Source organism: Bombina bombina, chromosome 5, assembly GCF_027579735.1.
Source record: "Bombina bombina isolate aBomBom1 chromosome 5, aBomBom1.pri, whole genome shotgun sequence".
Taxonomy (NCBI): domain Eukaryota; kingdom Metazoa; phylum Chordata; class Amphibia; order Anura; family Bombinatoridae; genus Bombina; species Bombina bombina.
This window is the reverse complement of record NC_069503.1, coordinates 471,676,885-471,702,112: the sequence shown is the minus strand read 5'-3', so window position 1 is coordinate 471,702,112 and position 25,228 is coordinate 471,676,885. Positions and strand designations below refer to the sequence as shown.

The window sequence follows — 25,228 nt, the reverse complement described above, 5'->3', positions numbered from 1 at the left end:
TAAAAAATACGACATTGCAAAATGGATCTTCCAACACAAGCAGTGGCGATAGCCAAGTGGCTGTTTGTCATGCAGGGACCAATAAACAGCGTTCCATAAACCCCCCCCATTTGTGATAGAAAATCCCACGCATGTGCTATAGAAAGGCTTCTGAATTTCACTAGTCTAAATAGTTTCACAGTGATGTACGCGGCCAGGTATGTGATGACGCTGGCACGCATGCGCATTAGGGGCAAAATGTGTACAACAGCTGATGTAACGTCACAGGAAGTGACATGGTTCGCTCTTTTGAAAAGTTCGGTCCCTTAACAGAACACCGGCAGAAGTATATTTTCAATTATTTCAGAGAGGGAGCGAGCTACATTCATTTTAATGGCGCGACCGGGCACACTATGACTAGACACCGGTAAGCTAATGTGCAGAATTATATAACATTAGTACGTAAATTTACTGCCCCTTTAAATAGTAATGTGTATTACTGCCCTCTAGTGGTAAGATGAGAGAATTTATATAATACACATTTGTCTTCATATACAATAGGAATGTGCAGCCAAGAAAATTTGTTTTTCCAAATATTTGGTGGCTGCACTTTTCTGTATTTGTTTAACTAAAATTCAGTATTAATGTAGTTTTAAACTAAACATTTACATTTGTTTTTGGTAAAATGAATGTTAATGATTTAAAGCTACAAGTGAGAACTTCACATGTACGCTAACCCAATCCTGTTTTTACCAGAGCCCCTTAAAAATTAAAGTAAACAAATAAATACTGATTTTCGTCAGTATTTTTTCGATACTCAGATATTCATTAAAATAAAAACAAATGTATTTCCTATGTTCACCACAAATGTGCATTCATACGAAAACTAATGCACAACAATTATATGCAGTATACTATCTCCATCTAGTGGCCATACATTTAAAATAAAAAAATAATTAAAACTTAAAGGGCCAGTGTACACTAATAAAAAGAATAGTTAAGCCAAAGGATAAGGTACAGTGTAAATAAAAGATTTATTTAACAAAAAAATAGATAATGATAAGTTTACTTATTTATAAGTTAAAAAGTTCCACTGCAATGTGTCAGAGGGGTGATGCAGGGACGCCCTAAGAGAACGGCAGAGCTAACATCCATAGAGATCACACCCCCAGCCAGTCATATGTGAATATGCTAATACAGGACACCTACTAGTAAAAAAAACAGCACAAGCAGTAATTTTTGTTTATATCAAGTTTGCAGTTTCAGTTTGATTAATATTTTTGTACAACTATATTTAGCATATAAAATATGTTCCCAGTGATAATATGCACTCAGTGCTAATACACACACAGGAGTTCGACACAGATCAAGCTGATTGGTTCAGGCTGTTTTTAACTCATTGGGTATGTTCAGCCCTGAACAGAAATAAATCATGAGTTACAGATCTGCTGTACAATTCCCTTCTTACGTCTCCCTACTGCTGGGCGTCCCCTGCACACCGATTCAGCCTGGCTGCTTCTATGTCCTGTCGCTCAGCACAGGAGCTCCCCAGCCTAGCTGTGCTGTTTCTTTACGGCTGGGTGATTGTCTTGCATTCCAGAAGGAAAGCTGATTTACAATGCAGAGATAAATATAGGAGGAGTTGAGAGCGAGCCTGAAGCAGTAAGGGTAGACGATCGTCTGAATCTAACATTACAGGGCTTGGCTGGAGGTATTAAAACAGACTTGAAATAATTAAAATAGTAAACATTATACACACTTATGGCAAAAATTATCAGGATGCAATATAATAATTACAGATTTGGAATTGATTAAAAAGAAAAAAATGTAATGTATAATGGGCTCGATTTATCATTCATATTCTCCTATATATTCTCCTAAAAGTTCTCATGAGAAATAATTCCCCTATTTATCATTCAAAGATGCCCCTGAAATTGGGCAAGTTCGACTGTAAAATTTTCCTACTCTGTTCTCAGTCACCTTGGAGAACATGTTCTCCAAAAAAGAGTTTAATTAGATCATTTGAATCGTATTTCATATAGTTCTCCTCATTAATTCTCCTACTTACAAATTTATCATTTATATTCTCCTGTGGAGGACTGAAGTTCTCATGCAAGTTCCTGCATTAAAGTTCTCCATAACTATGGTGGAGAACAGCATTAGAAATCTATTCTCTACGAGTTGTAGAAGCAGTTACAAAAAATAAAAGGTCTCTACAAGGTGCAAAATGATCTATAACAAGCGCAATAATAATGGTTATTGGAGTGCAATAATTATTTATGTTGGCGTGATAAAAAAATATATATATAATGGAGTGCCAAAATAATATACTGTATAAAAGAGCACACAAATTATATCTATTGGGGCATAAAATTAAGATATAAAAGAAGCTGTAAAATTGAACAAAAACAACGAAAATGTAGATCTATTTTCTTACATGACAGTTTGTTGAAGAGGGGCGTTAACAAAGCTACTAGGAAGGCTGTATAAATATTTCTATTGGCTTATATATGACTGACATGGAGAATAGTTGCTTATTTTCAGTGATAAATAAGGAGAAGATACTAATCCGGCTAGAGAAATGTATCATTAGTTCTCTTCAGCTCTCCTATTGAGAAAAAACAACTTTTTTTATGATAATATGGGCGCACATGTGCACCTCTCCTAAGGAGAGCTGCAGAGAACTGATAGAACAGAGAGGAGAATTCCCCAAATGATTGATAAATCGAGCCCAATGTCCCTTTAAAGTAATATACACCATAAAAGTCAATACAGAAGATGGAAAATCAAATGAAAAGACAATAAAAGGGACTCAATAGTTAGTAAGAGAGGTTCAAAATCCAACATTAATGGAATAAGGACCAATCAAAGTCACGATTAGGCCCCTTAGGTTGTAAAGTTCTTAATTTATAAATTCAGAACATTTTAAGTCTCTTGAGTAAAAGTTCCCTATCTACACCCCTCCTAGGTCTATTAACTAATTAATTTGCCTTAAAGGGACAGACTAGTCAAAATTAAACTTTCATGATTTCATACCTCCCAACATTTCAAAATTCAAAAGAGGGACACACACACCCCCGCGGCAAAAAATTGAAATGTGGTAGGCGGGGCTTAAAAAAATCATAAGACCAAAGTAATATAAATAAAATTCTAAATAAAGTCATATATTTTAATACACAGGCAGCAAATCAAACACAAGCTCAAACCACTGGTATGGCTATGTGAGCTATGTATTTAATAAGCCTTTGCAAAGACATTGCTAAATATTTTTATCTTAATTGGGCATTTAATAATAAATTCTTTAGAACTGCTCTCTGCATTCCCCATTAATATTCTAGATTCTGGCCTTTAAAGTCAGCAAAAATGCACAGTAGCACACTACATAGCATACACTTACACATGCAGATACACACACTACATAGCATACACTTATACATGCAGATACACACACACACTACATAGTATACACTTATACATACAGATACACACACACTACATAGCATACACATGCAGACACACACACACACTACATAGCATACACATGCAAATACACACACACTGCATAGCATACACTTATACATGCAGATACACACACACTACATAGCATACACTTACACATGAAGATACACACACACTACATAGCATACACTTACACACGAAGATACACACACACTACATGGCATACACTTATACAGGCAGCACACATATACATGCAGATACACAGACACTATATAGTATACACTTATACATGCAGACACACACACTACATAGCATACACCTATACATGCAGATACACACTTATACATGCAGATACACATACACACACTACATAGCTTACATTTATACATGCAGACACACACACACACACTGCATAGCATAAACTTATACATACAGATACACACACACACAGAGTTATGGATACAGATAGACACATACACTACATCATATATGAGTATCTGTAATTCATTGTATGGGCTCCTGGGGTTGGCAAGCACATTAGCTGGCAGTCTGCTGCTGCCACTGTTCGTTACCCTGGTATTAGCACTGCTCATTGTATAAAACTGAAGGCATGCTAGTATTATCACCAGGGGTTAGACATCATCACTACCAGAGGTAGGTTAGAGAGGTCACCATTACCCGTGGTCAGAGTGTATACAGCCTTCTTACTCCTGCTTAAACCACACACCATTCCTTTTCCACAGGGAATCTAACAGGTATCTAACCCTGTCAGAGCAAAGCCAGCTGCTTCTGAGTATGGGCCCAACAGAATTAAAAAAAAAAAAATATTTTTTTATTTTTTTTTAAAAAAATGCCTGGGGCAAATCGGGACAGATGGCTAGCAACCCGGGACAGGGGGACAGACCCCTAAAATCGGGACTGTCCCACGAAAATCGGGACAGTTGGGGGGTATGTGATTCAGATAGGGCATGCAATTTTAAACAACTTTCCAATTTACTTTTATCATCAAATTTGCTTTGTTCCCTTGCTGGTATTTTTGAAAAGCTAAACCTAGGTAGGCTCAAACTGATTTCTAAAACCGTTGAAAACCGCATCTTAGATCAGAGCATTTTGAAAGTTTTTCACAGACAGTACTAGTTCATGTGTGTCATATAGATAACATTGTGCTCACTCCTGTGGAGTTATTTAGGCGTCTGCACTGATTGGCTAAACTGCATGTCTCTCAAAAGCACTGAGGTAAGGGGGGCAGTCTGCAGAGGCTTAGATACAAGGTAATCACAGTGGTAAAAAGTGTATTAATGTAAAAGTGTTGGTTATTCAAAACTGGGGAATGGGTAATAAAGGGATTATCTTTCTTTTAAAACAATAACAATCCTGGAGTAGACTGTCCCTTTAAACTTCAACTGACAGATATTATGTCCTGCATTAAGAAAAGTGACTAGAAACTGGTTCATCCTTATCACTTCTCCTGATATTGGATCAGTGTACTGATATCCTCTTAGCATCCAAGTTTTTTCTCCTATACAGGGAGTGCAGAATTATTAGGCAAGTTGTATTTTTGAGGATTCATTTTATTATTGAACAACAACCATGTTCTCAATGAACCCAAAAAACTCATTAATATCAAAGCTGAATATTTTTGGAAGTAGTTTTTAGTTTGTTTTTAGTTATAGCTATTTTAGGGGGATATCTGTGTGTGCAGGTGACTATTACTGTGCATAATTATTAGGCAACTTAACAAAAAACAAATATATACCCATTTCAATTATTTATTTTTACCAGTGAAACCAATATAACATCTCAACATTCACAAATATACATTTCTGACATTCAAAAACAAAACAAAAACAAATCAGTGACCAATATAGCCACCTTTCTTTGCAAGGACACTCAAAAGCCTGCCATCCATGGATTCTGTAAGTGTTTTGATCTGTTCACCATCAACATTGCGTGCAGCAGCAACCACAGCCTCCCAGACACTGTTCAGAGAGGTGTACTGTTTTCCCTCCTTGTAAATCTCACATTTGATGTTGGACCACAGGTTCTCAATGGTGTTCAGATCAGGTGAACAAGGAGGCCATGTCATTAGATTTTCTTCTTTTATACCCTTTCTTGCCAGCCACGCTGTGGAGTACTTGGACGCGTGTGATGGAGCATTGTCCTGCATGAAAATCATGTTTTTCTTGAAGGATGCAGACTTCTTCCTGTACCACTGCTTGAAGAAGGTGTCTTCCAGAAACTGGCAGTAGGACTGGGAGTTGAGCTTGACTCCATCCTCAACCCGAAAAGGCCCCACAAGCTCATCTTTGATGATACCAGCCCAAACCAGTACTCCACCTCCACCTTGCTGGCGTCTGAGTCGGACTGGAGCTCTCTGCCCTTTACCAATCCAGCCACGGGCCCATCCATCTGGCCCATCAAGACTCACTCTCATTTCATCAGTCCATAAAACCTTAGAAAAATCAGTCTTGAGATATTTCTTGGCCCAGTCTTGACGTTTCAGCTTGTGTGTCTTGTTCAGTGGTGGTCGTCTTTCAGCCTTTCTTACCTTGGCCATGTCTCTGAGTATTGCACACCTTGTGCTTTTGGGCACTCCAGTGATGTTGCAGCTCTGAAATATGGCCAAACTGGTGGCAAGTGGCATCTTGGCAGCTGCACGCTTGACTTTTCTCAGTTCATGGGCAGTTATTTTGCGCCTTGGTTTTTCCACACGCTTCTTGCGACCCTGTTGACTATTTTGAATGAAACGCTTGATTGTTCGATGATCACGCTTCAGAAGCTTTGCAATTTTAAGAGTGCTGCATCCCTCTGCAAGATATCTCACTATTTTTGACTTTTCTGAGCCTGTCAAGTCCTTCTTTTGACCCATTTTGCCAAAGGAAAGGAAGTTGCCTAATAATTATGCACACCTGATATAGGGTGTTGATGTCATTAGACCACACCCCTTCTCATTACAGAGATGCACATCACCTAATATGCTTAATTGGTAGTAGGCTTTCGAGCCTATACAGTTTGGAGTAAGACAACATGCATAAAGAGGATGATGTGGTCAAAATACTAATTTGCCTAATAATTCTGCACTCCCTGTATAGATCGAAGAATAGGGGCATTTAAAGGGACAGTCTAGTCAAAAATAAACTTTCATGATTCAGATAGGGCATGTAATTTTAAACAACTTTCCAATTTACTTTTATCATCAAATTTGATTTGTTCTCTTGGTAATTCCTAGTTGAAAGCTAAACCTAGGTAGGGTTATATGCTAATTTCTAAATCCTTGAAGGCCTCCTCTTATCTGAATGCAATTGACAGTTTTACACAGCTAGATGGTGTTAGTTCATGTGTACCATATAGATAACATGCTCATGGAGTTACCTAGGAGTCAGCACTGATTGGCTAAAATGCAAGTGTCAAAAGAACTGAAATAAGAGGAAGTCTGCAGAGGCTTAGATACATGCTGTTTAATATTTTGTGTGAATTTTCCCTTTAAATCTACATTATAACTTTGTTATAGTTTGCAGCTTCCTAAAACCTGTTATAAAATGTTTGTGTTCATTTCAGTCTTTTATTTTTCTTTTAGTTTGAAAATGATATTTCAGCTTTTACCTATGAGAAGACTTTGATGATGGAACAACGATCTCAAATGCTTAAGCAAATGCAACTTTCCAAAACTGAAAGGGAAAGAGAGGTAAACATTCCCTTTAATAAAATACACATTTCATTCTCTTACAGGGTACCTATTTTTTATTTATTTTTATATAATGATGAAATAAATATATTTGAAAGTATTTACGGTTTAATCTACACAGTCTAACTAACATAATACAAATTGAATCTATAAAAACAACATAACTGATTTCTGTTTTTAATTAATGTGTTATTTTATTTATCTTTTTATTTTAAGGGGACACAATACTGTAATGTATTTACAGTGACATCTTATACCAGCTGTATAACATAACATTGCACATTAAATGGCTGGATTTACTAATTCAAACCATAACACATTGTTCTTAAGGACATGCCTATTTAAATGGGCTAGCATGCAGGAACAACAGACCGCTTATCTTATCCGTCTCTCTCTCTCTATACACAAAGCCAATACTACCGTATTTACATGTTCATTATGGGTGGTGTGTTCAATGAGCACAACCTGCTATTTTGATTGCAAAAATAAACCTAAATGAAAAAGCCAGTATATTTAATATTATGTGTAAAGAAAATGAGAGCGCCTTGAAGAATATATATACAATAAGTAAACGAAATGAGACCTTATATTAAGATGCTGTATTTATTTTATACATATTTAATATTATTTAGTTGGTATACAAGTCATTGGGAATATATATTAAGTGGAAAAATGTTTAAAGTATAGTGTCCCTTTAAACAATTCATTAAAATGCAACCATATTGCATGGTTTACAGAGTAAACAGTTTAGAGGATCATCAAAATAGGCGTATTTTTTCTTTTTAATATTTTAGATTCATAATGATTAGTTATTTGTAGTACTAGAGATAGTTTTTGTTTATTAAAATCTATTTACTAGTGTAAAACATATGTGACAATGAGTTCTTAATTCAACATAAACGCATGTTTCTCCAACATTGGTGTGTCCGGTCCACGGCGTCATCCTTACTTGTGGGATATTCTCTTCCCCAACAGGAAATGGCAAAGAGTCCCAGCAAAGCTGGTCACATGATCCCTCCTAGGCTCCGCCCACCCCAGTCATTCTCTTTGCCGTTGCACAGGCAACATCTCCACGGAGATGGTTAAGAGTTTTTTGTAGTTTTATTCTTCTATCAAGTGTTTGTTATTTTAAAATAGTGCTGGTATGTACTATTTACTCTGAAACAGAAAAGGATGAAGATTTCTGTTTGTAAGAGGAAGATGATTTTTAGCAGATAGTAACTAAAATCGATTGCTGTTTCCACACAGGACTGTTGAGATGAAGTAACTTCAGTTGGGGGAAACAGTTAGCAGTCTTTTCTGCTTAAGGTATGACTAGCCATATTTCTAACAAGACCATGTAATGCTGGAAGGCTGTCATTTCCCCTCATGGGGACCGGTAAGCCATTTTCTTAGTTAAACATAAAAGAATAAAGGGCTTCAAAAAGGGCTTAAAAACTGGTAGACATTTTTCTGGGCTAAAACAATTGCTTTACTAGGCATATTATGCAGATTCTAACTAATTATTGGTATTATAATCTTGGGGAACGTTTAGAAAAACGGCAGGCACTGTGTTGGACACCTTTTTCAGATGGGGGCCTTTCTAGTTATAGACAGAGCCTCATTCTGGGACTGTATAGGGGTTAAATGTAAAAACGGCTCCGGTTCCGTTAATTTAAGGGTTAAAGCTCTGAAATTTGGCGTGCAATACTTTTAATGCTTTAAGACACTGTGGTGAAATTTTGGTGAATTTTGAACAATTCCTTCATACTTTTTCACATATTCAGTAATAAAGTGTTTTCAGTTTGAAATTTAAAGTGACAGTAACGGTTTTATTTTAAAACGTTTTTTGTGCTTTGTTGACAAGTTTAAGCCTGTTTAACAGGCTATGTTCTATATGTATGAAAGCCAATGTGTCTCCCCATTTAAATTTATGTGATAATTGTGCCATAGTGTCCAAACAAAGTAAGGACAGTAATGCAACAGATAATGATATTGCCCAAGATGATTCCTCAAATGAGGGGAGTAAACATGATACTACATCATCCCCTACTGTGTCTACACCAGTTATGCCCACACAGGAGGCCCCTAGTACATCTAGTGCGCCAATACTTATTACCATGCAACAATTAACGGCTGTAATGGATAACTCCATAGCAAATCTTTTATCCAAAATGCCTACTTATCAGAGAAAGCACGATTGCTCTGTTTTAAACACTGAAGAGCAAGAGGACGCTGATGATAACTGTTCTGACATACCCTCACACCAATCTCAAGGGGCCATGAGGGAGGTTTTGTCTGATGGAGAAATTTCAGATTCAGGAAAAATTTCTCATCAAGCTGAACCTGATGTTGTGACATTTAAATTTAAATTAGAACATCTCCGCGCACTGCTTAAGGAGGTGTTATCTACTCTGGATGATTGTGACAATTTGGTCATTCCAGAGAAATTATGTAAGATGGACAAGTTCCTAGAGGTTCCGGTGCCCCCCGACGCTTTTCCTATACCCAAGCGGGTGGCGGACATAGTAAATAAAGAGTGGGAAAGGCCCGGCATACCTTTTGTTCCCCCCCCTATATTTAAGAAATTATTTCCTATAGTCGACCCCAGAAAGGACTTATGGCAGACAGTCCCCAAGGTCGAGGGGGCGGTTTCTACTCTAAACAAACGCACTACTATTCCTATCGAAGATAGTTGTGCTTTCAAAGATCCTATGGATAAGAAATTAGAGGGTTGCTTAAAAAGATTTTTGTACAGCAAGGTTACCTTCTACAACCAATTTCATGCATTGTTCCTGTCACTATGGCAGCGTGTTTCTGGTTCGAGGAACTAGAAAAATCGCTCAGTAAAGAATCTTCGTATGAGGAGGTTATGGACAGAGTTCAAGCACTTAAATTGGCTAACTCTTTTGTTTTAGATGCCGCTTTGCAATTAGCTAGATTAGCGGCGAAAAATTCAGGGTTTGCTGTCGTGGCGCGCAGAGTGCTTTGGCTAAAGTCTTGGTCAGCGGATGTGTCTTCCAAGACAAAATTGCTTAACATTCCTTTCAAAGGTAAAACATTATTTGGACCTGATTTGAAAGAGATTATTTCAGACATCACTGGGGGAAAGGGCCACGCCCTCCCACAGGATAGGTCTTTTAAGGCTAATAATAAGCCTAATTTTCGTCCCTTTCACAGAAACGGACCAGTCTCTAATTCTGTATCCTCTAAGCAAGAGGGTAATACTTCACAACCCAAACCAGCCTGGAAACCAATGCAAGGGTAAGCAGGCCAAGAAGCCTACCACTGCTACCAAAACAGCATGAAGGGATAGCCCCCGATCCGGGACCGGATCTAGTGGGGGGCAGACTTTCTCTCTTTGCTCAGGCTTGGGCAAGAGATGTTCAGGATCCTTGGGCGCTAGAAATAGTTTCTCAAGGTTATCTCCTGGAATTCAAGGAACTACCCCCAAGGGGAAGGTTCCACAGGTCTCAATTATCTTCAAACCAAATAAAGAGACAGGCATTCTTACATTGTGTAGAAGACCTGTTAAAGATGGGAGTGATACATCCAGTTCCAATAAGAGAACAAGGAATGGGATTTTATTCCAATCTGTTCATAGTTCCCAAAAAAGAGGGAACATTCAGACCAATTTTGGATCTAAAGATCCTAAACAAATTTCTCAGGGTACAATCGTTCAAAATGGAAACTATTCGAACGATCCTACCTACTATCCAGGAAAATCAATTTATGACTACCGTGGATTTAAAGGATGCGTACATATTCCTATCCACAAGGAACATCATCAGTTCCTAAGGTTCGCTTTTCTGGACAAGCATTACCAGTTTATGGCACTTCCATTTGGATTAGCCACTGCTCCAAGGATTTTCACAAAGGTACTAGGGTCCCTTCTAGCGGTTCTAAGACCAAGGGGCATTGCAGTAGTACCTTACTTGGACGACATCCTGATTCAAGCGTCGTCTCTGTCAAAAGCAAAGGCTCATACGGACATCGTCCTAGCCTTTCTCAGATCTCACGGATGGAAGGTGAACAAAGAAAAAAGTTCTCTGTCCCCGTCAACAAGAGTTCCCTTCTTGGGAACAATAATAGATTCCTTAGAAATGAGGATTTTTCTGACAGAGGTCAGAAAATCAAAACTTCTAAGCTCTTGTCAAGTACTTAATTCTGTTCCTCGTCCTTCTATAGCGCAGTGCATGGAAGTAATAGGATTGATGGTTGCAACAATGGACATAGTTCCTTTTGCACGAATTCATCTAAGACCATTACAACTGTGCATGCTCAGACAGTGGAATGGGGATTATACAGACTTGTCTCCGACGATTCAAGTAGATCAAAAGACCAGAGATTCACTCCGTTGGTGGCTGACCCTGGACAATCTGTCACAGGGAATGAGCTTCCGCAGACCAGAGTGGGTCATTGTCACGACCGACGCCAGCCTAGTGGGCTGGGGCGCGGTCTGGGAATCCCTGAAAGCTCAGGGTCTATGGTCTCGGGAAGAGTCTCTTCTCCCGATAAACATTCTGGAACTGAGAGCGATATTCAATGCTCTCAGAGCTTGGCCTCAACTAGCAAAGGCCAAATTCATAAGGTTTCAGTCAGACAACATGACGACCGTTGCATATATCAATCATCAGGGGGGAACAAGGACTTCCCTGGCGATGAAAGAAGTGACCAAGATAATTCAATGGGCGGAGGATCACTCCTGCCACTTGTCTGCGATCCACATCCCAGGAGTGGAAAATTGGGAAGCGGATTTTCTGAGTCGTCAGACATTCCATCCGAGGAGTGGGAACTCCATCCGGAAATCTTTGCCCAAATAACTCAATTATGGGGCATTCCAGACATGGATCTGATGGCGTCTCGTCAGAACTTCAAGGTTCCTTGCTACGGGTCCAGATCCAGGGATCCCAAGGCGACCCTAGTAGATGCACTAGTAGCACCTTGGACCTTCAACCTAGCTTATGTATTCCCACCGTTTCCTCTCATCCCCAGGCTGGTAGCCAGGATCAATCAGGAGAGGGCCTCGGTGATCTTGATAGCTCCTGCGTGGCCACGCAGGACTTGGTATGCAGACCTGGTGAATATGTCATCGGCTCCACCATGGAAGCTACCTTTGAGACAGGACCTTCTTGTTCAGGGTCCATTCGAACATCCGAATCTGGTTTCCCTCCAACTGACGGCTTGGAGATTGAACGCTTGATTTTATCAAAGCGTGGGTTTTCAGATTCTGTAATAGATACTCTGATTCAGGCTAGAAAGCCTGTAACTAGAAAAATTTACCATAAAATATGGAAAAAATATATCTGTTGGTGTGAATCTAAAGGATTCCCATGGAACAAGATAAAAATTCCTAAGATTCTATCCTTTCTACAAGAAGGTTTGGAGAAAGGATTATCTGCAAGTTCTCTGAAGGGACAGATCTCTGCTTTATCTGTTTTACTCACAAAAGACTGGCAGCTGTGCCAGATGTTCAAGCATTTGTTCAGGCTCTGGTTAGGATCAAGCCTGTTTACAGACCTTTGACTCCTCCCTGGAGTCTAAATCTAGTTCTTTCAGTTCTTCAAGGGGTTCCGTTTGAACCCTTACATTCCGTAGATATTAAGTTATTATCTTGGAAAGTTTTGTTTTTGGTTGCAATTTCTTCTGCTAGAAGAGTTTCAGAGTTATCTGCTCTGCAGTGTTCTCCGCCCTATCTGGTGTTCCATGCAGATAAGGTGGTTTTGCGTACTAAGCCTGGTTTTCTTCCGAAAGTTGTTTCCAACAAAAATATTAACCAGGAGATAGTTGTACCTTCTTTGTGTCCGAATCCAGTTTCAAAGAAGGAACGTTTGTTACACAATTTGGACGTAGTCCGTGCTCTAAAATTCTATTTAGAGGCTACTAAAGATTTCAGACAAACATCTTCCTTGTTTGTTGTTTATTCTGGTAAAAGGAGAGGTCAAAAAGCGACTTCTACCTCTCTTTCCTTTTGGCTTAAAAGCATTATCCGATTGGCTTATGAGACTGCCGGACGGCAGCCTCCTGAAAGAATCACAGCTCACTCCACTAGGGCTGTGGCTTCCACATGGGCCTTCAAGAACGAGGCTTCTGTTGACCAGATATGTAAGGCAGCGACTTGGTCTTCACTGCACACTTTTGCCAAATTTTACAAATTTGATACTTTTGCTTCTTCGGAGGCTATTTTTGGGAGAAAGGTTTTGCAAGCCGTGGTGCCTTCCATTTAGGTGACCTGATTTGCTCCCTCCCTTCATCAGTGTCCTAAAGCTTTGGTATTGGTTCCCACAAGTAAGGATGACGCCGTGGACCGGACACACCAATGTTGGAGAAAACAGAATTTATGCTTACCTGATAAATTACTTTCTCCAACGGTGTGTCCGGTCCACGGCCCGCCCTGGTTTTTTAATCAGGTCTGATGAATTATTTTCTCTAACTACAGTCACCACGGTATCATATGGTTTCTCCTATATATATTTCCTCCTGTCCGTCGGTCGAATGACTGGGGTGGGCGGAGCCTAGGAGGGATCAAGTGACCAGCTTTGCTGGGACTCTTTGCCATTTCCTGTTGGGGAAGAGAATATCCCACAAGTAAGGATGACGCCGTGGACCGGACACACCGTTGGAGAAAGTAATTTATCAGGTAAGCATAAATTCTGTTTTTTGTGTAAAAATGTTTTTTGTCTCATTATTTGTGCTGCTGCTGGCTTGTACCATTACTGCTTTAACTTTTATTTATTTTTATTAGCTGTCCAGCAGCTTCTTTGCTTCCTTGAAGATGTTTCCCTATAGGAAATAAAGGGTTAATGAATTCCCTTTAACAAACAAATCATGTTGTCCAAACCCTTCCAAACTTAATAACCCAATTTGCAAATCATGGACAAAACTAAAGAAAAAAAAATGTCATGCCGAACAATTTATCCAAAATAATTTTATTGTCTAGATGTGTAGTATTATTTGTATTGATTATCTACTTTATTTGGAATATAAACATTCTTACATGCCTGTTGAAAAATGTATGTTTCTCTAGAACTTTCCAAACTGTGTGCCACGACACAGTGTGTTGGTGGCAGTGTGTAGATGTGTCGCGCGAAGTGCAGAACATTGTGTCCAGGGATCGGCAAAATGTCTGTACATGGACACCAGTGTCCGGGTCAGACTCGGTCTCCTCCTTGATGCAGCAGCACGTAGTGCCGGTCAGTGTGCCACCCACGTTTGTTTTGCATGGTTGGGGGGCCGCGCCTTCATCACGTGATACCGCTCTCAGCCTCAGAGAGAGTTAGTAGCGGCGGGAAAGTGACTCAGTGATGAGCGACTCGAGTAGAGAAAGAGGGAACTTAGGGAAGAAGGTTTATTCAAGAAGATCATAGAATTTTGTGACGCAAACTGTTCTCTGCATTGTTTATGCACGGTAAGACCTGTCGAGTGTCCTCACACTATAAGTATGGCATGTCCATGTGTTTCACTTTCACATAGTGTTTGCACTTTGCATAATTAAATATTCACCCAGTGTATACCCCCAAAAAATGTAAAACTATTCTATTGTTTGTGCCTTTCATGTTAGGCTAATTTAATCCTCATCTTGCAAAAAGGACAACAATACATTTATAGTGAATGCCTGGCAGACTTTTCATCAGATGTAAGGTTAAAACTGTATTAGGTTAATAATTTATTATTTATTTAGTGTTTATCGAAAATCTATATAAACAAGAAGCATCAAGTTCCCAGTGAGGGGTGGAAGAGAGAGATACTTTCATTTTTCTTTTCAATTGCCCATTGTGTAAAGACAGATGTAAGATAAAGAGGTCTTTGAGTATTGAGGAGTAGATGAGCATGTTCTTGAGAAAAATATAATAGAATTCAGTTTAAAGTGTTACTTCATCAATTTAATTATCCTTTATCCCTCTACATGTTAGTCCCTATATTACAACCTTTAATATCCACTGCCCTATAATCAGGGAAGGACATTTACACCAGTTGCAGATGAGAAGCTGCAGTAGACAAGTAAAGAAATGTGGCTTTTTTTCTACACTGAGTGAGCTAGTAACTCTTTCCCACAGGTTAAAAACCACTGTAGAACATCTCTAATACTTGAAAGAGTAACTATTTCATGTTAACAGTTTTCTTATCTTGTGTATTGGAGCAACTAACTACATAACAAATCATTTGTGGCTACCACAGAAGCTGGCTGACGTAGGGTCAGGAGTGTAAACGTGTATTCAGTACTATAAGTCAGTAGTGTGTTCATCAATTCTTGGGCTAGAGTACAAGTGGAGCGCAAAATTGCACTTTCACAAATGCAATATTTACGCTCCACTTAGTAATACCGGCTCATGCAAATGTCCACTGGTATTACAAGTTGAGCACAATGCGAACACGACCTCGCGTTCGCATTGCATGTAAGCTTTGCGCTCACGAGATTGCTCTTCCATAGGCTCCAAATGGGAGCATTGTTCTGATGCCAATAGACACGGCACAGAACCTAGCGCAGTGAAGGGGGTAAGTCACTCAGCTTTGGGCAGCAAAGTTTATATATGTATAACAATATATACATATATATTACACATATTGACACATAATATATATGTATATGCTTATATGCATATATTTTTAACCGTTAATACACAGTTCCCAAAGACCACAATGTAGAGGCGCTTTTCAGTGTTGTGGGTTTTTTGTTTTGTTTGTTTTTTAACACCCTACATCAGCTTACTTTAACCCCTTATAACTCCTTTGTGCAGTAATATTTTTAAAAAAATATGCTCATATACTGTATATTTATTTGTAAAAAGGAACTATACTCTTTATTTAAGCGAACATTTTTTTAATTAACCAAAGGTCTGACCTCTGGTTAATTTTATTGAGCGCAAAGTTTTATGGCAAGCTTGCAGTATTAACCAGCCACTCCTAATGGCTGTTTATTTAACATGCTTTTAGCGTTCAACTTGTAAACTAGCCCTTAAAGTGAATGTAAACTCTGTCTGCATTGTAAATACAGCATTAAAATTGAAGTTAAAATACCTGCACTTTAATTCATCATTTTTTTAATAAATTTGTAATTACCGATTATTTTTGGTTTATATCGTTGCGATCGTACTTTTTATCCTCCACCCGCCATCTTGGATTATTGATTGACATTGTAGGCTTGATCTTGTCAACCAATAATTGAATCCACCACGGGGGGACCAAACCCCTTTTGTTAACATCATGCGTCTGTATTGCGCTTGCGTAAGAAAGCTGTTCTAACAATTATATGACACGCGTGCACATTTCGCGCATGCGCTATTTAAAATTTGTTGGACTAAGTAATTGATTCATCATCTTTTGGAGCGCTAGGTAAGTATCAATGTAATGCTGCTGTACTGTATGAATGTATTCATTCATTGAATGCTATGTTGCTAGACATCTGCATCAGCGTTTAACGCATGTGCGGTCGTTCTCATAGCCGGGAGCGCGCATTGCCTCTATGTAAACAGCGGGTGGGACCGCTGTATACGTAAGACTGAATAAAAATCAGGAAGTTGCGGGTGGGAGGAGCTGGTCCATAAAACAGACGAAGATTGGTAATATAAATATAATATTTATTTTAAATATTTTTTAAAAAATAAAGTGGCGGTTTGATTACTATACTAACAAGCAATTAAGACCTACTTTCAAAGGAGAGAAACTTGACATTCACTTTAATACTCAAGCCACAGGCATGTCCCTGAGCGCGTACCTCAGTATGCTCTTATATAAAGGAGCCAAGTTTTAGCAAATTATACCTATTGATTGAAAGAGATAAATTTCACTATACATTCTACTCTGTCTGTTTAATTTTAATTCCATGTCCCTTTAAAGCAGATAATACACTCAAAGTGAACTGGTACTTTAAAAATTGAAAGGAAAAAGTGGTGTTTAAAACCATCTATTTCACAGTTTAATGAATAGATATGTTGTGCAAAACGTAAAATGTAAGTGTGGCTTATAATGGAAAAGCATGTTATGCTGTATGTTTAAATGTAAATGCAACATCTGCATTAAAAAACATTGTGAGACAAAAGTGGTTTGAAGTCCAGAGGAGAAATTAATTTGCCTACTACAAACAATTGTTTACTAATCTTTTTTTGTGTTTTCTACCTGGTGACCATCGTGTCCCAGATTCAAAGCCTTACAGATGAGTCACGTGGTTCAATAAGAAGAAAAATCTACACTATCCCTCAGCCAATTGTACAAGATTCCTGTTATCTGATGCCCAATGACAAAACACAAGAGGTAGCACAGGCTAACTGTAACTGTGTCTCCCTTCTCATGAAACACTTAAAGTGCCAGAACTCCGAGTAATTGCCTCTATACAGTCAAATTAATTTCACACACATTTATGGCTGCAAATGAACAGTTCCGGGCACAAGACAGAAATTAATATAAATAATTTATTGATAACTAAGGTTATTTTGATCCTAAAATAGTTTTGTGTAAGATTTGTGATTGTGTCTTTTTGTCTCGTAGAGTATAATAGATTGCTTTAATCTAACCTTAGTAGGTTTTTTTGTGTAATATTTAACAAAATAAAGCCCATAAAAAGTATGCATAATGGTGCTTTTTCTTGTGTTCCTGAACTTTCCTTTTGATCTCGGAAAAGCTCCTTGATTTGTAGTCTTTTTTTTTTTTTTTTTAAATCGTATCCATTTTCTGTCTAACCAGAGCTAATAAATTTTGCGAGAGCTCATATACCAGATGACTTAAAATGTTTATTATCTTTTTATTTGATTTTTTTTATTCCCCTTTTAATTTCGACCCACTAAAAGGTGATGCAATTTTCAGTTATGTGTTTAAAATTTAGGCTATTTTTGTTTTTACCAAAGTATTTATGACAATTTTTTTTTTTTTAATTGCAACATGCTTTAGAAATGTTTGGAAATTGTTTAAAGAGAAAGCCATGTGTCTTCAATAGACCAATGCCAGCATAATCTTAATGGCATTTTCACAGAACTTTGAACGTTAATGTTCTCAGAATCCGGTTAATATGAACCAGATTCTAAAATATTTTTAACCCTTTTTACTTCAAGCTGCTTTACAAGATGTGGTTCTGTGCTACACGTATGGCGGTTTCATGTACTTTGCAATCTTTACAACTAAAATTGAGATTATTGTAATCTGGCACTTTAAATGTTTCACGGTCATGCAGTGTGGTTCCCGTAGTCTGTAATGTTGTACATTTCTCCTAAATTCCAAAACCCCTGTACAATAAAAAAGATTAAATCATACCTGAAAACATTTTATCTTCCCAGAGTCATTTTCTGAACCACTTGACTTTTTAGTATTCTGTGATGATCCCAGTGTTGTGTGTTATTTGTCACATACTTTTAATGCCAACTCGTTAGGACTGAATTTGTTTACATATCTGAAGGTTGTGTAATCCAAGAATAATGTGACTGTATAACTGTGTTGCAAAATAAATAAATCATAGGTATATACTTTAATTATTTATTTTGCCCCTTTCTCTGAAATGTAACCCTAAACATTGTGATTTTTCCATTTCCAATAAGGTTTCCCTTATCTAATCTGTTCTGCTGGGGACAAATGATGGCTGTGTGGAATATAGCAATGTTAAAAGCACTTTAAATCTTGATAAATAGAATAACTTTAACTGATATATTCCACAAACTATCTGGTTTTTAATTATCAACAGCAGAAGCGATTAGATAAGGAAAACCTAGGTTTCAACATGGTGACACCTATTACTTTATATAAACTAAAACTTTACATTTATATATTCGTTAGATATACAAATAATGTAATTTTAAACACACATCTGCATGTAATTTTTAGGGTAATCTTTGCTTTGAAAATATCATGTATGTTAAATTTCCCTTTGTTACGGTTACCCTTAGTCTCGCTGAGAGATGGACCGCTTAGTAGCCTGGATCCCTATTGCTAAAGAGGGGAGAAGCTGCTTTCCATAGTATTCTATATGAGTCTCGCAAATATAGAATAATCTCCCTTAGCTGCAGTACAGCTAGGATACCCTTCTGCCCACAAAAACGAGTCAACGCTGCGATTGAGGGTCAAACAAGAACTCAGGACTGGGATGCCCAGCCTGCTTTTTATTAAGGTTACATGCACACAGGGCACTCCCAGGGGGAGAGGGGGGGAAGCACAAAATCCCCCATCACACATTTAGATAGAGAACACTGTCCTTTGACAGGCCACAATAGGATTACAGTACTTAAGATAACAAGTTTACAAGTTCATCTTATCAATTAGCAGTCTGGCTCCAGAGGTGATTAGACAATAGTTTCTAAAAGCTGAAAAAAAAAAAGAGTTAACTCTTTATGAAATGATACTTGTTACGGTTTTCTTGGAGCCCTTCTTAGGCGCTGGCTTGCTGGTTCAGGCATTGCTGCTGGGAAATAAGCTCTTCACAACAAAATAACTAATGCTTCTGTAACAGTGCTCCCTTTCTGTGGAACACTCTGGCAGACACGGTCTGACCCCTTTTCGGGGCAGACTAAGGCTGTCCAGACCGCTGGTTATGCGGGGCTGAGGTCGGTTTGTCTGGACAACCCGTCGGCGTTGCCATTCTGTTTCCCAGGTCTGTAAGTAATGGTGAAATTGAAGGGTTGCAACGATAAGCTCCAACGTAATAGCCTGCCGTTATCTCCAGAGACCCGGTTCAGCCACACCAACGGGTTATGGTCGGTGACCAGAGTGAACTCCTGACCATATAAATAGGGAGTCAATTTCTTTAATGCCCACACCAAAGCCAAACACTCCTTTTCGACCGCTGCATAGCTGACTTCGCGGGGCAGGAGCTTCCGGCTGATGTAGGCAACTGGATGCTCCCCTCCATCTTCGCCTACTTGGCTGAGGACGGCTCCCAGCCCGAACATGGAAGCATCTGTATGGACGATAAAACGTTTGTTGAGGGCTGGGGCCGCCAAGACAGGAGCGTTAATTAGAGCATTTTTGAGAGCCTGGAAAGCCGTTTCACAGTGGGGAGACCACAGGACCTGTCGAGGTAAGTTCTTCTTGGTCAAGTCAGTCAGGGGTTTGGCAAGTGTGCTGTAGTCTGGTACGAACCGTCTATAGTACCCTGCCGTGCCCAGGAAGGCTAGGACCTGAGTCTTAGTGATGGGGGTGGGCCAATTGGCGACAGCTTCTATTTTGGCCGGCTCTGGTCGCTGCTTTCCACACCCCACCCGGTGACCCAGGTACTGTACCTCGGCCATCCCAAAGTGGCATTTTTCTGGCTTCAGAGTCAGGCCAGCAGCCCGGATCTGATCCAGAACCATTCCCACATGAGCTAAGTGGTCCTCCCAGGACTCACTGTGGATCGCTATGTCGTCCAGGTAGGCGCAAGCAAAACCCTGGAAGCCATCCAGGAGCCTATCCACCAAGCGCTGGAATGTAGCTGGGGCATTCTTCATCCCAAACGGCATTACCCTAAACTGATATAAGCCGAATGGGGTGACGAATGCCGACTTGGGGATAGCCTCCGGGGCCAGGGGAATCTGCCAGTAACCTTTGCAGAGGTCAATAGTGGTCAGGTAATTTCCCCTGGCTATACGATCGAGTAGCTCGTCTACCCTGGGCATAGGGTAAGCGTCCGTCACGGTATTTTCATTGAGCCTCCGATAGTCTACGCAGAACCGGGTGGTCCCATCTTTCTTGGGCACCAAGACAACTGGGGAGGCCCAGGGACTATCGGAGGGCTCAATTACCCTGAGCTGGAGCATCTCATCGATCTCCTTCTTCATTCCTGTCCTAACTGCTTCGGGGATTCGGTATGGAGCCTGGCGCAAGGGAGCTTGTCCCGGAGTATCTACCTGGTGGGTGGTTAAAGTAGTGTACCCTGGCTTCGGGGAGAAGGTGAGGTGTTTGGACTGGAGGAGTTGGTTGAGCTGCTCCCTTTCAGTGGGGCTAAGTCGGTCCCCTATCTGAACCTGCGCCACTATACCTGTGGGGAGGCTCTTTTCTAATAGGTCTGGAATGGGTAAACTGTCGGGGTCTTCCTGAGGGGAACAACATACGGCCGTCACGTTCTCTGGTCGCTCAAAATATTCCTTGAGCATGTTTACATGGAATGTCTTTCTAAGATTGTTGTCGTGGCAGCTAGCTATCACATAAGTGGTGTCTCCCCTTTTCTCTACGATCTGGTAGGGACCCTGCCAGGACGCCTGCAATTTGTCTGTCTTCACCGGCTTAAGTACTAACACCTTTTGTCCTATGGTGAAGATTCTCTTTCGGGCCCCCCGATCGTACCATACTTTCTGTCTTCTCTGGGCCAACTGGAGATTAGCCCGCACGGATTTGGCTAATTGCTCCATTCGGTCCCTGAGTTCCAGCACGTATGGCACAATTGGGACACCGTCAGCCTCCATCTCTCCCTCCCAGTGCTCCCGGATCAGGTTTAGGGGTCCCCGTACCTTTCTTCCGTAGAGCAACTCGAAGGGAGAGAACCCTGTCGTTTCCTGGGGCACCTCCCGATAAGCAAATAGGAGGTGCGGCAGGAAGCGTTCCCAGTCTCGGTATTCCTGAGTGAACGTCTTGAGCATTTGCTTGAGGGTCCCATTGAACCTCTCACACAGCCCGTTCGTCTGGGGGTGGTATGGGGAGCTCAGGAGGGACTTAATTTTGCAAACCTGCCAGAGTTGTTGGGTCAATTCAGCCGTAAATTGGGTGCCTCGGTCGGATAGGATTTCTTTTGGAAATCCTACCCGGGAGAACACCTGTACTAGTGCATTCGCTACCGTATCCGCTTGTATGTTGGATAGGGCGACAGCCTCTGGGTACCTGGTAGCGTAGTCCACTACGGTAAGAATGTATCGCTTACCGGAGGGACTAGGGGTAGCCAGTGGTCCCACTAGGTCAATAGCAACCCGGCTGAAGGGTTCCTCTACAATGGGCATATTTACTAGCTGGGCTTTAGGGTGATCGCCTCGCCTTCCTACTCGTTGACACACATCGCAGGTGTTACAGTAAGTTCTAACGTCAGCGTGCACCCCTGGCCAAAAGAACGTGTGAGTAATGCGGTGTAGGGTACGGGTAACGGCTAGGTGGCCTGCTAAGGGGATGTCGTGGCCTATTTTGAGGATTTCTTGACGGTATTTGTGGGGCACTACCAGCTGTCGCCTACGCTGTCCCCTTTTCTCTGTCCAGCGGTATAGTTTCCCTTTTTCCCATAAGAATGTTTCGTTATCTGCCCCGCCCCCTCCGGTTTCTGCTCGTTCCCGGTACTTTTGTAAGGTCGGGTCAGTCTTAGACTCTGCCTCGAAAGCATCTGGGGTGTCCCAGGGTATGGGGCCTAACCTGTCAGGCAAGGTCGGGGTAGGTCTTACCTGTGTCTCCCGCACTGGTGAGAGCTCTCGCTCCGTCCGGGCTTGGGCCCGTGTAGTCACTGGGTCCGCCTCGTTGTTGCATACTGGAGCATAGGCAGAAGTCATGGGGCCCAAATCGTTGCCCAGTAGTACTTCGGCAGGTAAATTATCCATTAGGCCCACGTTCACAGCCCCCTTCCCCGCTCCCCAATCAAGATGCACTTTAGCTGTTGGAATTTTGTACACATCCCCCCCCGCCACTCTAACGGCCACAGTCTGTCCAGATCGCTTGTGCTCTGGCACCAAATGACTCTGTACCAGCGTGATAGTAGCCCCTGTGTCTCGCAATCCCTCGGTAGATCGCCCCTCGAGCCATACCCTCTGCCGATGGTGCTGGCGGTTATCTGAGGCAGCATATACAGGGTCTGCCTCGTGAAGCGGCCCCACATATCCCTCCATAGGGGCCTCTTGGTTAACACAGAGGGCCCGGGCCGGACGATAGGACCCAGAGGGGTAATTGTAATTCCTGGGTGTCTGGTGCGTATTAAGGGGGCAGCTAGCCATGAAATGCCCTGGTTGCTTGCATCGGTGGCAAGTCGGTCTGGGACGCTCAGAGCTGTTATTGGGTGGTCCTGAGTGTCGGACGGGCCCTGTGGGCACCGGGGCTCGGAATTCAGCACGAGGGGGTGCACGGTAAACCTCTCTGGGTTCAATCCGTGCTGGAGCTCGGTAGTTCATGGGTTCGTGAAGACGGGAGTCATAATGTTCATCGGCCAATTTGGCTGCTTCTTCTAAGGTAGAAGGCCGCCTGTCTCGCAGCCATTCCTTCCCTTGCTGTTCCATGCCATTATAAAAATGTTCTAAGAGAAACAATTGCAAAATTTCCTCCCCAGTCACCGCTTTACTTCCGCTCAGCCAGTGATTTGCCGCTCTCCGCATTCGGTGCGCCCATTCCATATGGGTATCGTTAGGCTTCTTTTCCGTGCCCCGAAACTGTCGGCGATACGTGTCCGGAGTTACAGCGTACCGTTGCAACAGTGTCTCCTTAACTAGCTCATACTGTGTCACTTCCTCAGCACCCAGAGTACGAAAGGCTTCCAGGGCTCGCCCGGATAGTTTCCCAGACAATATCGTGGGCCACTCTCTGTTGGGAATCTGGTGCAGGGCACATTGCCTTTCGAAGTCCGCCAAATATTCATCAATCCCTGTCTCGCTCTCTAGGAAGGGTCGAAATGCCGCATAGGGTATCTTGGGCCTCCCAGCATTTTCGACAGGGATGATTACCTGCGGGGCTTCAGCATTGCGGTGTGCGTTCGCTAGGTTGAGTTCGTGGGCTCGAGTCTCTCGTATATCCTCGTCCGCCTCCGCCATCAACTGCTGTACCAATTCCATGGAGGGGTTCGGCCCGTATAATGAGAGCCTTTCCCGAACAATCCTGGTTTTTTCGTCACTAATCGTGGTCGGTGTTTCCGCCATTGTGAAGCTCTGATCCAGTTCGGTCAATTCTGCGATCAGCTCTCTCCTTGGCCGGTTGCTGGCGTACCCCCCTCTGCTTTCAAGTAAATCCTTTAGGGTTGTACGCTTCAATTTTTCGTAAGCGCTCTCCATCCGTTCTGTACCTCTCCTAGGAAATCCAGGAAAATCCCGCCGCTGCCGCCAAATGTTACGGTTACCCTTAGTCTCGCTGAGAGATGGACCGCTTAGTAGCCTGGATCCCTATTGCTAAAGAGGGGAGAAGCTGCTTTCCATAGTATTCTATATGAGTCTCGCAAATATAGAATAATCTCCCTTAGCTGCAGTACAGCTAGGATACCCTTCTGCCCACAAAAACGAGTCAACGCTGCGATTGAGGGTCAAACAAGAACTCAGGACTGGGATGCCCAGCCTGCTTTTTATTAAGGTTACATGCACACAGGGCACTCCCAGGGGGAGAGGGGGGGAAGCACAAAATCCCCCATCACACATTTAGATAGAGAACACTGTCCTTTGACAGGCCACAATAGGATTACAGTACTTAAGATAACAAGTTTACAAGTTCATCTTATCAATTAGCAGTCTGGCTCCAGAGGTGATTAGACAATAGTTTCTAAAAGCTGAAAAAAAAAAAAGAGTTAACTCTTTATGAAATGATACTTGTTACGGTTTTCTTGGAGCCCTTCTTAGGCGCTGGCTTGCTGGTTCAGGCATTGCTGCTGGGAAATAAGCTCTTCACAACAAAATAACTAATGCTTCTGTAACACCCTTTAATGCTAAAAAAAACAGGAATAGTGCTATCACAGAACAATGAAAAGGACATTCAAATGTTGTAGAAAACACCAGAGTCAGAACAATGTAGAGGGAAATAGAAAATAAAGAGGAATTATAACGATCTTCAAAATTGTTAGATATTATGCAATTAGAATGAATTGTGATGTCTGTGTGTCTCGAATTTCATTCCATTTAATGTGTTTTTTCCCCTTTGTCAAGTTTATTTTATTGTCTTCCTATAATACCATGCTAAGTAGTAATAATGTATTAGTTCTTCACACGCTTGTGGAACCATATTTAGGATTGCTGGGTGTAAACTATTATGGCATGTTGGAGTAGGTAGAATCCTCCCATAACTCTCAAAGCTGCTCCTACCCGCCTTCCTATTGATACATGTATTGTACCGTTATGTTTTATTCTGAAGTGTGTTATGCACATATTAAAACGGTTCCAGCATTCTCAGCCTTTAAGGAGCCCCGTTCACTTGGGTAAGATTGCTCATTCAATGGTTACCAGATAAAAATCATTCATGGTTATTGTTGAGAGTTTCCCAGCTTGCTGTATTTTTCACATGAACAGACTT

General features: G+C 41.1%; 1 protein-coding gene across 1 annotated transcript in view; it reads left to right on the top strand.

The window, feature by feature from the left end:
* Positions 1 to 25,228, top strand: part of SLC12A7 (solute carrier family 12 member 7) — a 468,927-nt gene that overhangs the window by 374,754 nt on the left and 68,945 nt on the right. The window contains exon 21 of the mRNA XM_053714358.1: positions 7,016 to 7,123. Within this exon, the coding sequence (XP_053570333.1) occupies positions 7,016 to 7,123 (108 nt within the window). The remainder of the gene's footprint in view (positions 1 to 7,015; positions 7,124 to 25,228) is intronic.